The sequence below is a fragment of the Antechinus flavipes genome, chromosome 4 (genome assembly GCF_016432865.1).
Source record: "Antechinus flavipes isolate AdamAnt ecotype Samford, QLD, Australia chromosome 4, AdamAnt_v2, whole genome shotgun sequence".
NCBI lineage: Eukaryota > Metazoa > Chordata > Mammalia > Dasyuromorphia > Dasyuridae > Antechinus > Antechinus flavipes.
Window position 1 is genome coordinate 134,244,790 of NC_067401.1, and position 15,749 is coordinate 134,260,538.

The following is a 15,749-nucleotide window of genomic DNA, read 5'->3' on the forward strand; positions in this document are numbered from 1 at the left end:
ATTGGATCTTCAAAACAAAGACTGTGATGTAGGCACTTGTCGGCTTCATTATCCCTATTTTGCAGATAAGAAAATGTGTTTTCTTTTTTTCTTTTTTTTTTTTTTTAACGTGTTTTCAATTAAGTGCCTTCTCTCCTGCCAGCTCTCTGAGCTGGGGCGGTAGCTGCCCCGAAATCTAGGGCTAGCAGGGGGCTCGGAGGCGACCTCGTCCAACCCCTTCAGTTGACAGAAAAACCCTCTAAGGTTCCAATAAGAAAGAACTGGAAACTTCCTGTGACTGGGGGCTCTAGAATGGGCCAGACACGCAGCCCGCCCACTCCTAAGGCCAGAAAGCCTCGGGTCGGAGGAGAGCCGTCTCCCGACTTTGCAGGAATGGAACCTGAGTCCCGGCGCCAGCAACACGCTTCCCGAGGACGCCTTTCGGTCCCGCAAGAAGCTCGCGCTTGGTGCAGAGCTCGCTCCTGCCCGCCGAGGGGAGACCAGACCCAGCCGCTCTCGGAGAGCAGTCAGTAAGGGCGGACCTGAGAGAGCTCCGACAACCACCTGACAAGAACCTGAAGGAGAAGACACTCGTGTACGAGGAAGGAGCTCACAAAGCGCGGACGGGAATTGGACAAACGAGAATCTAGTCCTCGTTTGTAGTTATAGAACAAGCACGGGGAGGGGGGCTCCTGGTGGGCGCCGAGGAGTCCCAGGACTGCGGCCTGGGAAAGGAAAGATGAAGACTCACAACAGAGGGCGCTGCCTCCCCGCCAGCCATTCAGAGGCTGGCCCTGCCCTCGTCAAGCCCCGCCCCACGCGACCCGCCTCCGGACGGCCCCGCCCCCGAGGTGGCCCCGCCTCCGGACTGGCCGCGCGTGACGTGAACCGGCACTACGTCACACCCGGAAGCGGCGGCGGCTCTGTGGGCTCCTGCTTCAGTCGGTCAGCCTACCTGTCTGGCTGGGCTCGGGCCGGCGGGGGAGTGCAGCAGAGCGGAGCGGAGCCAGGGTCGGAGCGGAGCCATGAGCGGGGAGCCCGGGGACGAGCTCGTAGTGCCCACTCCCGGGGAGCCCCTGCCGGGCAGCGGGGTCCGCATCGTGGTGGAGTACTGGTGAGGGGGGCGCCGGAGGGGATCTTCTGCCCTTGCTGTCCTCCTAACCTCCTTCCTCTCCCCTTCCCTATCCCTCCTCCCTCTCCCCTCCCCTATCCCTCCTCTTCCCTTCCCTATCCCTCCTCCCTCTTCTCTCCTATCCCTCCTCTCCCCTCCCCTATCCCTCCTCTCCCCTCCCCTATCCCTCCTCTCCCCTCCCCTATCCCTCCTCCCTCTTCTCTCTCCTATCCCTCCTCTCCTCTCCCCTCCCCTATTCCTCCTCCCTTTTCCCTCCCCTATCCCTCCTCTCCCCTTCCCTATCCCTCCTCCCTCTTCTCTCCTATCCCTCCTCTTCTCTCCCCTCTCCTATCCCTCTTCTCCCCCTCCCCTATCCCTCCTCCCTCTTCTCTCTCCTATCCCTCCTCTCCCCTCCCCTATTCCTCCTCCCTTTTCCCTCTCCTATTCCTCCTCTCCCCTTCCCTATCCCTCCTCCCTCTTCCCTCTCCTATCCCTCCTCTCCTCTCCCCTCCCCTATCCCTCCTCCCTCTTCCCTCCCCTATCCCTCCTCTCATCTCCCCTCCCCTATCCCTCCTCTCCCCTTCCCTATCCCTCCTCCCTCTTCTCTCCTATCCCTCCTCTCCCCTCCCCTATTCCTCCTCCCTTTTCCCTCTCCTATTCCTCCTCTCCCCTCCCCTATCCCTCCTCCCTCTTCCCTATCCTATCCCTCTTCTCCCCCTCCCCTATCCCTCCTCTCCTCTCCCCTCCCCTATTCCTCCTCCCTTTTCCCTCTCCTATCCCTCCCCCTTCCCTATCCCCTCCTTCCTCCTCTCCTCTCTCCTTCCTCCCCCCTCCCAAATCTCCTGCTCAATCTTCTCTCCTTCTGCCTTCCTTTTTTCTTCTCCTCTATCCCCTCCTTCCTCCTCTCCTCCCCTCCCCATGTCTCTAATCTCCCCTCTCCTCCTTTTTCTTCCCTCTCTCCCCCTCAACCCTCCACCCTACTCTCCCTCCCTTCCCTTATTCCTCTCTCTCTCCTCCCTTATTCTTCCTCCCTTTCCCCTCCCCTATTCTTCCTTCTTCCTCTCTCTCTCTCTTCCCCAGCCCTCCATCCTCCTTTCCCCTACTCCTCCTTCTTCCTCCCCTTCTCTATTCCTTCTCCCCCTCCCTCTTCCTCTCTTCTCTTTCCCTCCCTTCCCTTCATTTCTTTCTTTTATCTCCCTCACCCCTCCCCTCTCCTTTTCTACCACCATCCTTCCCCTCTTATCTCCTTCTCCTCTCTCCATTCATCCCTCTTCTGCTTTTACCTCATCTTTTTCCCCTCTTCTTTTATCCCTCCCCTCTTCTCTCCATCCCCTTCTTTTCTTCCCCTTATTCATTCTTCATCTCTGGTCCTATCATCCCTCTTTCCTTTTTTCATTCCTCCTATTCTCTTTACTTTTCTTCCTTTATCCTTCCACTCTCCTTCCTTCATTTCCCTCTCATGTCCTCTGTCTATCCTTCTCCCTTTTCTCCACTTATCTATCCCCTCCTTTCCCCTCATCTTTTCCCGCTTCCTCTTATCTCCTTTCTCTTCAAATCTTTTATCTTCCTTCTTCTTCTCTTCCCTTCTTTCCTAAAAAACAAAACTCCCAAACTCTTGCTCCTGCAGTGAACCTTGTGGATTTGAGTCCACCTATCTGGAGCTGGCTAGTGCTGTGAAGGAAGAATACCCTGGCATTGAGATTGAGTCACGCCTTGGGGGCACTGGTGAGGAGCATCCCGGGGTAGGGGAGATATGGAAGGAAATCCTTGGAACTGGGGATGGGAGGCACTGGGCAAGGGCAGGTCTTGGGAGATTTTACATTAGGAAAAGGGGAGGGGGTCCTCAATCCCTGTCCATCCAACCAGCATTCACACAGCCCCTGCTATATGTAAGGCACAAGAAAGGCAAAGACAAAATCCAGACCCCTGCTCTCAAGGACCCAAATCCTCAGTTTTGTCTGTGAGTCACTTCCTCTCAGAAAATCCTGTGCTGTTTAGCAGGTAGGCATTGTGAGTTACTATGGTAGAAAAGTCAATGGCCAGCCTGGGAAACCTAATTTAGCAAGATTGGACCTGAAGTGACTGGGATAATATCCATTCAAATCCATCAAGACCTAATGTGCTTTCACAGGCTTTATTTCCTTTGATTCCCCAAGTAGCTCCATCGAGAGCAGGATTTTGTGTCCTCTTGTACAGATGTGGACAATAAAGATTCAAAAATGAGTGATTAAAGAAAATTACGCAGAATAATGAAAAGGTCATCAGCATCCATTAGACCTTGGTTCATTTCTGACCACCCCTACTTTGTGACGTTGGGCAAATCGTTTAACTTCTTTGAAGCTGTTTGACCCTCTGTAAAAATGAATTATTGAGTTCGAAGGGCCCTTCTAGCTTCTATAGTAAAGGATCTTTCCCAGGCATCCATCTGATTCAATTCATTAAATACTTATTGAGTCCTTCTTGTGTGCCACAGGCTGTGCTTAGTGCTGGAGAGACAAAGGGGCAAAAGGCAGGGCCTGCCCTCAAGGAGCTTACAATCCAGCGGGAGAGACCACATGCAAACACATATACAGACAAGCTACTTACAGGATAAATAGGAAGTAATTGACAGAAGGAAGGTTCTGGAATTAAGAGGGACTGGGGAAGGCTTCCTATAGAAATTGGGATCTTAGTTGTGATTTAACGGAAGCCAAGGTCAGTCGTTGGGATGGAGGAGGGAGAGCATTCCAGGCCGAGCAAGGGTCAGAGAAGGCCCAGCACCAAGAGATGGAGGATCTTGTTCCTCGAATAGCCAGAAGGCCGGTGTGTCTGAGAAGTGGCAAGCGCAGGCCTTCTGGCCCCTAGTACAGGACACAAGGAGGAGACCTGGGTCTCCAGGTGCTGCCCATGCAAACTACCAGTCCCTTCGGCCCAAGTCCTTTCCTGGACTGAGGTGACTTTAGTAAGTAGCTGGCTCTGAGGAAGCAGAAGCCCAGGGAGTGTATGGGATGGGATTGTATGATCCACATTGGGGGGGAGGAGAGGGTGTTCTCCTGATCTCTGACCCCTCAAGCTCTTCCCCCTTTCTTCCCATCAGGAGCCTTCGAGATTGAGATCAATGGGCAGTTGGTCTTTTCCAAGCTGGAGAATGGGGGGTTTCCCTACGAAAAGGATGTGAGTAGTAGCAGGGAGGGGATGATGGGGGGGCTCGTTCCGTGCCCTCTCACCAATTTCCCTTCTCTTCCCTCAGCTCATCGAGGCTATCCGAAGAGCCAGTAGCGGAGAGCCTCTGCAAAAAATCACCAATAGCCGCCCACCTTGTGTCATCCTGTGAGCCGGCAAGGCCAGGGCTCCTTCCCCACGCCCTCTGTCCTGGGTGCCCCTCGCCCAGCAGCATCCTCTCCATCTTCATCAAGTCCTCCCTCCGTGGAGATCAAGACGAGAACCTATCTCATTGACCAAGCTTTGGTCCCCTCCAGTCCTCCCGGTCTTGTTCCCCTCTCCCCGCCCGCCTGTGCTGAGAGATGCCGGCCAACTTCTTGATGAAGCCAGGGGCAAGAGCCTTGGAGACTCCAGGTACCAGCCTGGCTGTTTCCCCCCCCTCCCCCTTCCCAAGAGGATTCAGAAGAGAGGGGAGAGCCCCTCCCTCTCCATCCCCAGTGTTTCATAGGAACGTCATACATACACATGCGTGCCCGCACGCACACACACACAGTGCCTCAAAGATGCCTGTACCCTCCCTTACCTGGCAGTGCCAACGAGGTGCCACCCAACTTCTAATTTATTTCCCACATACAAACATCCCCTTACTCTAGGGGAAACACTAATTGTTGGCAATAAAGTGACACTGCTACTCTTTCCCCTCTGTGTATATCCAGCTTGAGGTGGGAGGCGATGGCTGGGTTCCCTCTGGGAGGTGTCTTCTCAGCTTAGAAAGCATTCAACCGGAAGGAGCAGCAAGCAAAAAGGAGGGAGGGAGGGAAACAATGCACAGAAATCTGGGTTTAAGCAACTGTCCTTCCCTGTCCCAGTCCTCCCGGGCCCACCCTAAACACACGGGTAAACCCCTCTTTCTACCAGGGGATTGGAATGCTTATCAAGAAACAGATTTGGTGGAGCTCAGTGGGTTTCCGTTCCATTGTATCTGATGGCTCCTTCCCCAAGCTCACAAAGTTCTCCTTTGCTTGGAGACCCCCAGGGAAGGGGGTCTTCTTCCCATTCTGAATACGTATGTGTTTATTGGTCCTGGCCTGTGATTTCATCAGCATAGGGAACTCCCGAGCAGAAGTTCCTCAGAAAGTTGCCTGGAACATTTCAGAATTTAGGGTTTCCAGCCCAAAGTTACACAGCTAATATGTATCAGAGGGAGACCTTGAATGTCAGATCTTCCTGTCTCTAAGGCCCAGTATTCACTAAGCTACTCTGCTACCCCTCACACCTGGACTAAATCTAGCTCACTCGGACCTTGCACTCCCCTGGATTTGTCTTGGAGAAGGGGTTTCAGACCCCATCGCTCACCCCACCCCCATCACCCAGTTCTTGTCAGGGCCCTGCCGCCCAGCTCTAGCTCCCTTGGACAGGGCTGATGATGCGTGTAAGCTACGAAGGACAAGGTGGGTGAAAAGTACAGAGGGATCCCCAAACACAGGCCAGGAGCCCAGCTGTTTTCCAAAATATATTTGCAGGGAAGATGGTGCACTAATACACCCTCTTCTCATCATTAAAAAAAGAAATTAAAAAATAAATTCCAAGGAAACAATGTACAAGGGATTTGGGGATCTGGAGGTCCTTCCCCTACTCCCAACGCCCTCTTTGCCTCCATCATCCATTTAGGGCAGAAACAAGTCAGTTGGGTGCTCAGTCTCTGGAGATGGAAGTGCGTTATCTCTGAGCGTGTGTCTTTTTTCCGTCTCCCCTTGGACATCTCTGATGTCCCTTGCTGTGGGAACCATAGCTGGGGCACCCAGGAGCAGAAGGAGCAGGAGATGGCCTGGGGCACGTGTCCACCAAAGGAAATTGACCATGTACACCTGAATTGCAGTCATGTTCCAAACCAAAATTCCAGTATAGGTATTTGGAGCTCGGAAACCAATAAATAGACTCCCAGCAGGGGCCGGGGACCTCAGAGCTGCCAGAAGGGGCAATGTGATAGTAGTGACCCAGAATCCTCTGTCTTGTTGGACAATCCCCTTCTCGCTCTGGCCAGATAGGGAGACTGGGGCATAGTCTTTCCCTCCTCCACCCCCCAACATGGTAAGTGCATTGCAGAGTTTCAAAGGTTCTCAGCATCTGGGTCTTCCAGAGATCACACAGGCATATCCAAACCCAAGTACTCGGGGTTCTCGGCCGTAGGGGTCCCTGCAAAGCCATTAGGGGCAGCTCCTCGATCAGGGGGATCCTGGTCCCAGTAGTAGAGGTTGTCAAAGGCTGGGCTGGAGAAAGTTGGAGAAAGATGAAGGGGACCCCCACCATGGGGGGCCAAGTACTCAGGGTTCTCCACAGCTGCGCCAAAGGTAAATGTGTCTTTGACCACTCCATTCTTCCCTGGAGGAGGCAACTTGGGACGTTCCAAGGTGGAGATGGATGGGTGAGGGGGAGTCAGGGTCCCCTCCCGGGGAGAAGGGGGTGGTAGATGTACCTCTGGCTGGTTCACGTATTCTGTTGAAGAAAAAAAAATCTTGAATGTCAGAGAAATTGAGCTATATATCCCTACCAAAAAGAGAGCTTTCCTCTCTAGGGGAGTACTTAGGCCTTGGCTTAGGAAAGGTCCCTCCTCCCTCCAGAACTAGCTCAAACCCTTGGAAGAAAAAGGTTCATGGGACAGCTTGATGGAGCTATGGCTAGAGCACTGGCACTGAAGTCAGGAGGACCTAAGTTCAAATCTGTCCTCAGACATATAACACTAGCTGTGTGACCTTGGGCAAGTCACTTAACCTTAGCTCCCAGATCGGGGTAACCATACCAGGCAGGGGGCCACAGACAGGTGGGACAATATAGCCATCCATCTCAGGGGGCAGTGGTCCTGTCGGATCCTCACTGTAGCGCTGCAGGGGGCTGAGGTCTCGAGGGGGGAGTCCCTTTAGTCCCTTAGGGCTCCCTCCAGGGTCCCCATCAAACACATCAGAACCAGTCCCTTCCCAAGGTTCTGCTGAAGATTGTGGAGGGTCCTCTTCAGCGCCTTCCAGTCCTCCTGGAAGCTCCCCGCCACTCTGGGGGCAAGAATAGGAGGTCATTATGAGGGTGTGAATGAAGGGGAGTCATTTTGGGCTGGAGACACAAGATGGGAACAGGCTGGGGGTTCCCTTCCCAATGGACATTGCCTCTACCCCCTTACCCTCGTAGAAGAACTTCTGTGCCTTCGATGGGCAGTGCCTCCAGGACCTGGAGCCAGAGGAGGGTCAGGGCAGAAGAAGCCTTGCTGGGGCACCAGGTATTCTTCGGCATCCACTAAATCACTCATGTCATCTTCCTCCAACAGTGAGCGGTAGAAAGTGCTGTCCAGCGGGCTGGCTGGGCCAGAATCCTCATTCTAATGGGGGAATAGGACAATCACGCTCACTTGGGTGGGTACAAAAATTGGAGGCAAGGGAGATAACACCATAGAGTTTTAAGAAAGAAATGTTTTGCTGTAGGGATGGGTTTGGGAAGGACAAAGCGGGGGAGGCTGTGATAAGTTTGAGGGAAAATCCCGGAAGAGCAGGGGAGACTCAGGACTTCTGCTGTTCAGTTTTGCCCCTTTCCTGTGTGGACAGGGTAGAATGCAGCTTGGGGGCAGTTTGGAGTCCTAGTACCTGAATAACCACAAAGCGCTGAGGGTCTCGGGCCATTCGTGAAAATTCAGTAACCAGCTCACGGAACCGAGGCCGACACTCAGAGTCAATCATCCAACCTGGCATAGGGGAACAAAAGAGCCTCCTCAACAGCCAGAAAAACCCGTTGGTTTGTCAAGGACAGGAAGTCCATCCGCAGTGCTTGAGCCACCCTTTGGGCCAGGCCTTCTCTGACATGAATTCAAATCTCTGTGTTTTGAGTTCAAACCCTGGCTCTGTTACTATTTCTCTGACTGTGTTTTATCTTTGTTATCCATAAATTTCAGAGGTTCAATTGGATGACCTATAAAGGTCCCTTCCAGCTCAAAACAATGTTTTTAGGATTTAATAAACTACATATTTTACTTCTCATTTGATCTGCAAAAAACCTGGAGGGATACTATTATAGAATCCTTTTTCCAATGAGAAAATTGAAGAAATAAACCAACAGAAGCTCCTTTTATTCAGGATTTCATAAAAAGCACCTTCTGAAATCCTAGTTCAAAACCTGGTTCCCATGATCATCAGCCATGTGACCCCTGTAAGTTAGCTTTTCTGAGACTCAGTTACCTCATCTGTAAACTGGGTTTAATAACAACACCTACACTCTGTAGCTCACAGGAATATCTGGAAGAAAATACTTCATCGACTGTCAGACTCTATAAACGTGAGTAACGCAATGTTGAGAATTATGGTCTTGTCCCTTACATTTAACCATGATCATGTAGACATCGATGGTGCAGACGGGGGGCTGAGGCAGCCGGTCCCCCTTCTCCAGCAGGTCCGGAATCTCTCGGGCCGGAATCCCCTCATACGGCTTAGCCCCAAAGGTCATCAGTTCCCACACTGTCACCCCTGAGAGGAGAGAGAGAGAAGTCCTCAGAATAGCAGCAACGGCTACAGGCCTTGAGGTCCTTGAGCTTGGTTGGGGGTGGGTGTGGGGAGACAGGACTTGACCATGGCTGGCAGTCTGCTCTGGTGTCTCTCTCCCAAGCCCATTTTATCATCATGGACCCAAGAGACGTGGAGCCTCGGCCATTCCCCTTCCTATTTCCCCCATTTCTAAGGATCGGGTTTCCCTTGGTTGTGGGGAGGATGGTCTCCCTCATCCAGCTTTCTGGGTTCTTATCCCAGCTCCCCGTCGCTCAGCATTGGGTCCCAGAGGCAGTCAGCAGGCCTCCAAGCCAGGAAAACCTGGATTCTTTCCTAAGACTATAAAGCAGTGGTCCTCAAAGTGTAGTCCAAAGAATTGTTGGGGTCTCTGAAACCCTTTCAGAGGGTCTACAGATTCAAAATTATTTTTTATTTCTAATATAGTAAATATAACCCATGTGAACAAAAACTCTGAACAGATCCTCATTAGTTTTTTTAACAACATGAAGATGCTGAGAACAAAGGTTTGAGAACCACTGCTATAAAGCTTCAGAGAAGGTATCAGCCCCCTTCAAGAGGGGAAGTATTCTACATGGGGAGTTCCTTTCCCTAATTTTTACTAATCATTTACTAATGCAATCATGGGCGTCATGGCCATCCTACACTCCCATTTCTTCTTATCACCCACTCTATATCCTCTTCCTTCCCACGTCCCTATAATTTTGCAAGAAATCACAGCATTTAACAAATCACACATTTGGTAAACATTTGTTAACTTCACTTCCTTACCTCCCAGCTAGGTGGCGCAATGAACAGAGCTTTGGGCCTAGAGTTGGGAAGTCCTGAGTTCAATATGTCCTCAGCTATATTTGTGTTCTCAGTGAGTCACTTTACCTCTATCTGCCTCAGTTTTCTCAACTCAAAAATGGGTATAATTCTAGCACTCACCTCCTAGGACTGTTTTGAGGATGCTAATTAATCCTTGTTCCCTCCCTTCCATTCACTTTTCAGCTTCCAGCCATCGGGCTTCTAGCTCTGCCCTCTGCAGAAGCTGCTTTCTCCAAGGCTCCCAATTCTAAAGCAGCCCATGGTTTTTCTCCTTGCTGACCACCTTCCTCTGGGAGACTCCTCACTCAGCTTTGGCGCTGTCACTTTCTCTTGATTCCCCTCCTCTCCCTCTGACTAATTTTCCTCAGTCTCCTTTCTGGGTTCATCACCCAACTGTGAATGTTCCCCACGGCCCCATGCTGGGCCATCTCATCTTCTCCTCGATGATCTCATCCAGCTCCCCTGGGTTCAATTATTTTCTCTAAATAGATGATTCCCAAAGCTAAATATCCAGACTTAGCCTTTCTCCTGAATTTGTCTCCTATTACTAAGCACACGCCTCTGATTGACTGTCCAGCCAATTATTAATTATTATTTGTTAATTATTAATCATTACGGCCAAAACTGGTCCCATCTCTCCCCATCCACACTCTGAAGCCCTCCCCGCCTCCAAAAATTCCCCGGTTGTGTTGAAGGCCCCACTCTCCTTCCGACTGACCAGGCTCACCACCTCCCCTCTCCCTCTCCTTCATCCCTCCTCAGTTCTGCCCCTAGACTGAATGTGAGATCTGGGCTTAGGAAGAGCCAAATTCAAATCCAGAATCAGACATTAACTGTCAACCTGAGCCAACCATTTAATGCGTCCGAGTCCTGGATTCCCTGTGGATAAAAGGATGAAGCTTGGCCCTCAGTGGCCCCCACCTCCGTCTCCTTCTCCCCCTCCCTTGCCTGCACTATTATAGAATTTTCTGGTTGGTCTCTGCGTTATTCTCTTCCCATTCCCATTCTCTTTCCCATTTACAATGGTTTCCCCAAAGTACAAGCCACAAACTGCTCTTTAAGCGACTTGCCAAAATCACACAAAACCTCCTTAGGACAAAGTGAAGCCCTCCTTAATAAGGGCACTCTGCTGCTCTCACCGTAGCTCCACACGTCGCTCTGATGGGTGAATCTTCGGCAGAGAATGGACTCCAGGGCCATCCACTTGATGGGGACCTGCGTGGGGAGATAGCGGAGTCACACAGACCACCCCCGAGGTGGGGCGGGGACCCCGCTTCGTTGTTGCTTCCAGGAAGGCAGACATACACTGCCCACGAGGCGCTCCCTCCCCCTCCCTGCCAGCTCTCTGAAGCCCCTCACCTTGCCCCCATCTGCGTGGTACTCCGTCTCGTCGATGTCCAAGAGCCTTGCCAGTCCGAAGTCAGTGATCTTGACGTGGTTGGGACTCTTGACCAGCACATTTCTGGCAGCCAGGTCTCTGTGTACTAGCCGAACCTCCTCCAGGTAATTCATCCCCTAGATCAGAGGCAGAGGACAGGATCCAATGGTTGTGTAGGGCTTCGCATACCAGTCCCACTTTCTCTAGAATTTAGGGGTCCTCAAACTACGCCTGCGGGCCAGATGCGGCAGCTGAGGACGATTATCCCCCTCACCCAGGGCTATGAAGCTTATTTAAAGGCCCACAAAACAAAGATTTTATTTTTACTATAGTCTGGCCCTCCAACAGTCTGAGGGACAGTGAACTGGCCCCCTGTTTAAAAAGTTTGAGGACCCCTGGAATCATTCATTTTACAGATGGAGAGTCTAGATAATTTTCCTTCCTGCTCAGTTCTGGAGGCACAGAACTGACCCTGCAGCAGTTTACAAATCCATAGCCTTCTCCAGAAACGAGGCAGGGTGGGGGTCGGGAGGTGGCAACAAAGGAATGGAGGACATGTTGGGGCTCATTCATGGAGGTCTTGGGGGGGTGGGGAAGACATGAAGTACACATGTTGAGGTTCACTTGTGGAAGTCTTGGGGGGTGGGGAAGACTTGGAGGACACATGTTGGGGCTCATTCATGGAGGTCTTGGGAGGTGGGGAAGACTTGGAGGACACATGTTGGGGTTCATCCATGAAGGTCTTGGGAGGTGGGGAAGACTTGGAGGACACATGTTGGGGTTCACTCATGAAGGCCCTGGGGAGTGAGGAAGGCACATTTTGGGGCTCATTCTTGGAGATCTTGGGGAAACTGTGGAAGAACAGCCATGAGAGAAGCATCCCTGTGCCGTACCTTGGCAATCTGCACACACCAGTTGAGGAGGTCCTGGGAGCAGAGCCGCCCTCGATTTTCTCGAACGTGGTCCAGGAGGCAGCCATAGGGCATCAGCTGGGTCACCAGCTGCACTGTGGATGTCAGGCAGATGCCCAGAAGGCGAGACACATAGGGAGAGCCGACACCTGCCATCACGTACGCTTCCTGGAGGCCCAAGGGAGACTTAGAAGGGCATAGGGATCCCCATCCCCACTATACAATGACCTGGTGTGAGCATGCTGAGGATCAGAATTGGAGAAGGCTGCTCTAACCTCACTACAGAGAAGGAGAAAGGCTAAACAACAGCTCATACGGCTGGAATCAGAGGATTCGGACTCTCTCAGAGAGTTATAGAGGGGGAAATGGAGGCACGGAGAAACTCAGTCACTTGCCAAAGTCAGGCTAGCTCTGTTTAGCAATGACAAGATTCCAGTGAGATCTTCTGAACCAAAATTCAGTCTTCTTTGGGTCCTGACTCTTCCCCAAAGGGCCCCGTGGTATCCCACATCCTTGCGGTGCAGGTGAGAGGGTGAAGGGACAAGAACCTTACATCCAAGATCTCCTTGTTGGCTTTGGGGGATGTGTTTTCCCTCAACACCTTGATAGCCACTGGGATTTTCACACTTTCACCATCAGGGATCCAAATACCCTGAGCAAGAGAGAAAACGTGGGAGTTAGAAAGGGAAGACCAATCCCAACCCAGTTCTGCCTTTCCAAAACCCCTCGGGCTTCTTCTCAGATCTCTCCTTTTACCCCTGGGGCTTCGATTTATAGCTTCTTACCCTAATCCATTAGCAATAGGCCAATGAATTAAACAAGCATTTTTGAAGCTCCCATTATGCAAATATTCAAAACTGTAGAGATACAAATCCCTGCTCATTAGAGAGTCACATTCCATCAGAGAAACCCAGACACACATAAGTAGATACAGCATATGTGCAAAGTGAAGTACAAGAAGTTGGCGACTAGAAGCTCAGAAGGGGAATTTGTAAAGAGATGGAAGCTAAGGATTCTAAAAACCAATGTCATAAAGGGAATGCACTCCAGGAATGGGCAACAGCCTTTGCAAAGGTATGGAGACTGGAAATGAAATATTAGGTGAGAGAGATTGAAAACAGGACAGTTTGGCTGGACTGCAGAGTTCTTCAAGGGGATTACTTTTTTATATAATAAATTTGGAAGGGGGGGGAGCACTATAGGGGCTGAATGGGGATCACAACACAGTATTTTCGCCCTTTTTGTTTTTATTTGCTTGCTTTTTGTTTCCTTTTTAAATTTTTTTGCTTTTTGAGCTGATTTTTTTTGTGCAACATAATAATTGTGGAAATATGTGTAGAAGAATTGCACACATTTAACATATATTGAATTACTTAGGAGGGAGTGGGGGAAGAGGGAGAAAAATTTAGATTTTGTAAGGGTGGGTGTTGAAAACTATGCATATTTTTTGAAAATAAAAAGCTAAATAAAATAAAATGTTTAAAAAAAATCTGGAACAATAGACTGGAATGAGATGGTGAAGAGGTTTAAATGCCAAATAAAGGGGTTTATATTTTATCCTAGAGACAACGAATGAGGGAGTCACTGGAGGGGTTTTTTTCCCCCTGAGGCAATTGGGGTTAAGTGACTTGCCCAGGGTCACATAGCTGGAAGTATTGAGTGTCTGAGACCAGATTTGAACTTCAGGGCTGGTGCTCTATCCACTGCACCACCTAGCTGCCCCAGGACATAATCTCTTTAGGGAAAGTCAGTTTGATAGCTGTGTGAAGATGAGCTGGAGAAAGGAGAAACATGAGGGAGGAACCTATGCAATAGTCCAGAGGGGCAATGAGGAGGGTGCTGATTTGTATGGTGGGGAGAAGGGACAGATGTGAGAATTCAGGGAGATGGGATTTCGGCCCACTCTCACCCTTTTGCTTTATCCCTCACCCTAAGCTTTGCCCTCCACCCTTTCCAGGCCCTGCCCCCCTGGGCCAGCCCCCTTGCTGACCTTGTAGACCGTGCCGAAGGCCCCAGAACCAAGAACCTTCACTTTCCTCAGCTCTGTCTCTTTTAGAATTCGCATCTGGGCTTGGTTGGGCAACGCTCCGCTGGGCGTCAGGGGCTCCACCAGCTAGGGAAGGGAGGGAGGTTGTCAGAGGTCGGCTGGCTGTCCCCCCTCCGAGGCCCGCCGGACCCTCGGACCGTCCCTTCTCACCTCGGTCTCCTGGAGCAACCTCCTCATGGTGTGCTTCCGTTCCTTCTGTTTCCGACGCTTAATCAAGATGCCGATGATCAAGCCTATGATGAGCGCTAGAAGCACCCCAACCACCCCAGCAATGATGGAGGTCACGGGGCTGGAGGGAGACAGGAGAGGAAGCGGGGAGAGGTGAGATACCCTACCATAACAGCAGCAGCTTCTCGGTGTGTGAGGGAGGAGAGGCTCCTGGGCAGGCCCAGTTGGATGATGGGGTGACGGCCAAAAGCTGAAGGTTGGAGGTGGCCATTTGGGCTTGGGTAGAAAGGTGGACACTAAAAGGTCCTCCGGGGTGAGAGCCGGAGGCTTGGCTGGGACAAGGCTGTTGTGTTTGGTTAGCCATCCCGGGCCCCAATACCCTTTCTGTGGACAAAACAAGGGAGCTCCTGGGGATCAAACACACCTGGGTTTCTGCTCAGCAGGACAGCCTTTTTCATCCAATACAGTACAGCTGCAGGAAAACATGTGTTAGCCTGGAGAAAGGCTCCCCATCCCAAACACTACCATCTGTCCCCCCTTTCCTGAGCCACAGTAGAGAGGTTGGGAATTGGGGTAAAAGTACCTAATCCACATTTTCCCTCCCCAGTGTTTAAAAAGAAGTCTCAGAGGGATCAGGTCAGAGAGCACTGTCCTTTCACAATCAATTTCAGAGAATACCCCACTTCCAATTCCCCTCTGATTCCCTCATGCAAAAATAAGAGTCTAACAGAGAGGGAAGCATGGATTGCTCCATCCCCAACACTGTAGTAAGTGTCCCCCAACTCACGAGTGGGTACAGTTGGTGGGGCAGGTCTGGCAAATGCCCTCATCATCTGGATACTTCCAGATGGGTATGAAGGAGAGGTCGGGCTTCACCCCACTGGGGCATCGGGCCACGCAGGAAGGGGGGTCCTTGAAGTGGACACAGGCTACACATTTGTCAGCCTCCTAAGAGTATAGAGAAGAAGTGGTTGAGGGAGAAGAAGTGGTGTGAGAGGATTGTACAGGGACACACAGTCAGGGAAGAAAGCCAGGCTACTTTTCCATTTAGAAAACTGAAACCTCGATTTAGGGCAATTCCAAGACACTTGTGTTGGAAAGAGCCATCTGCATTCAGAGAGAGAACTATGGAGACTGAATGGGGATCCAAGCACAGTATTTTCACTTTTTGTTGTTTATTTGAGTTTTTTTCCCCTCGTATTTTTTTCCTTCTTTCACCTTTTGATCTGGTTTTTCTTGTGCAGCATGACTGATATGGAAATATGCTTAGAAGGAATGCACATATTTAGCTATTGCACTTTTAACCTATATCAGATTGCTTGTTGTCTGTGGGAGGGGATAGTAGGGAGTTTTGTAAAAGGAAATGTTGAAAACTATCTTTGCATGTATTTGGAATAGAAGAAAGCAAGAAAGAAAGAAAGAAAGCAAGAAAGAAAGAAAGAAAGCAAGAAAGCAAGAAAGAAAGCAAGAAAGCAAGAAAGCAAGAAAGCAAGAAAGCAAGAAAGCAAGAAAGCAAGAAAGCAAGAAAGCAAGAAAGCAAGAAAGAAAGAAAGAAAGAAAGAAAGAAAGAAAGAAAGAAAGAAAGAAAGAAAGAAAGAAAGAAAGAAAGAAAGAAAGAAAATAAGAAAATTGAAACTCACTTCGGACTTTTAGAGCCTCCCTTCAA

General features: G+C 50.6%; 2 protein-coding genes across 2 annotated transcripts in view; one reads left to right on the forward strand and one right to left on the reverse strand.

Moving 5' to 3' along the window:
• The first annotated feature begins 879 nt into the window (after window positions 1-879).
• On the forward strand, window positions 880-4,929 carry MIEN1 (migration and invasion enhancer 1). Its single transcript, XM_051994604.1, has 4 exons — window positions 880-1,093; window positions 2,718-2,815; window positions 4,167-4,243; window positions 4,320-4,929. The coding sequence occupies exons 1-4, from the start codon at window positions 1,005-1,007 to the stop codon at window positions 4,401-4,403; spliced, it is 348 nt and encodes a 115-aa protein (XP_051850564.1). The 5' UTR covers window positions 880-1,004; the 3' UTR covers window positions 4,404-4,929.
• Window positions 4,930-5,731: 802 nt separating this feature from the next.
• The window catches only part of ERBB2 (erb-b2 receptor tyrosine kinase 2), a 34,915-nt gene continuing 24,897 nt past the window's right edge, over window positions 5,732-15,749 (reverse strand). Inside the window, exons 15-27 of the mRNA XM_051994603.1 lie at window positions 14,871-15,031; window positions 14,508-14,555; window positions 14,066-14,204; window positions 13,859-13,981; window positions 12,422-12,520; window positions 11,851-12,036; window positions 10,939-11,094; window positions 10,719-10,794; window positions 8,587-8,733; window positions 7,861-7,958; window positions 7,404-7,598; window positions 7,032-7,278; window positions 5,732-6,727 (exon numbers count right to left, since the gene is read on the reverse strand). Of these exons, the coding sequence (XP_051850563.1) occupies window positions 6,375-6,727; window positions 7,032-7,278; window positions 7,404-7,598; window positions 7,861-7,958; window positions 8,587-8,733; window positions 10,719-10,794; window positions 10,939-11,094; window positions 11,851-12,036; window positions 12,422-12,520; window positions 13,859-13,981; window positions 14,066-14,204; window positions 14,508-14,555; window positions 14,871-15,031 (2,028 nt within the window). The 3' untranslated portion in view covers window positions 5,732-6,374. The remainder of the gene's footprint in view (window positions 6,728-7,031; window positions 7,279-7,403; window positions 7,599-7,860; window positions 7,959-8,586; window positions 8,734-10,718; window positions 10,795-10,938; window positions 11,095-11,850; window positions 12,037-12,421; window positions 12,521-13,858; window positions 13,982-14,065; window positions 14,205-14,507; window positions 14,556-14,870; window positions 15,032-15,749) is intronic.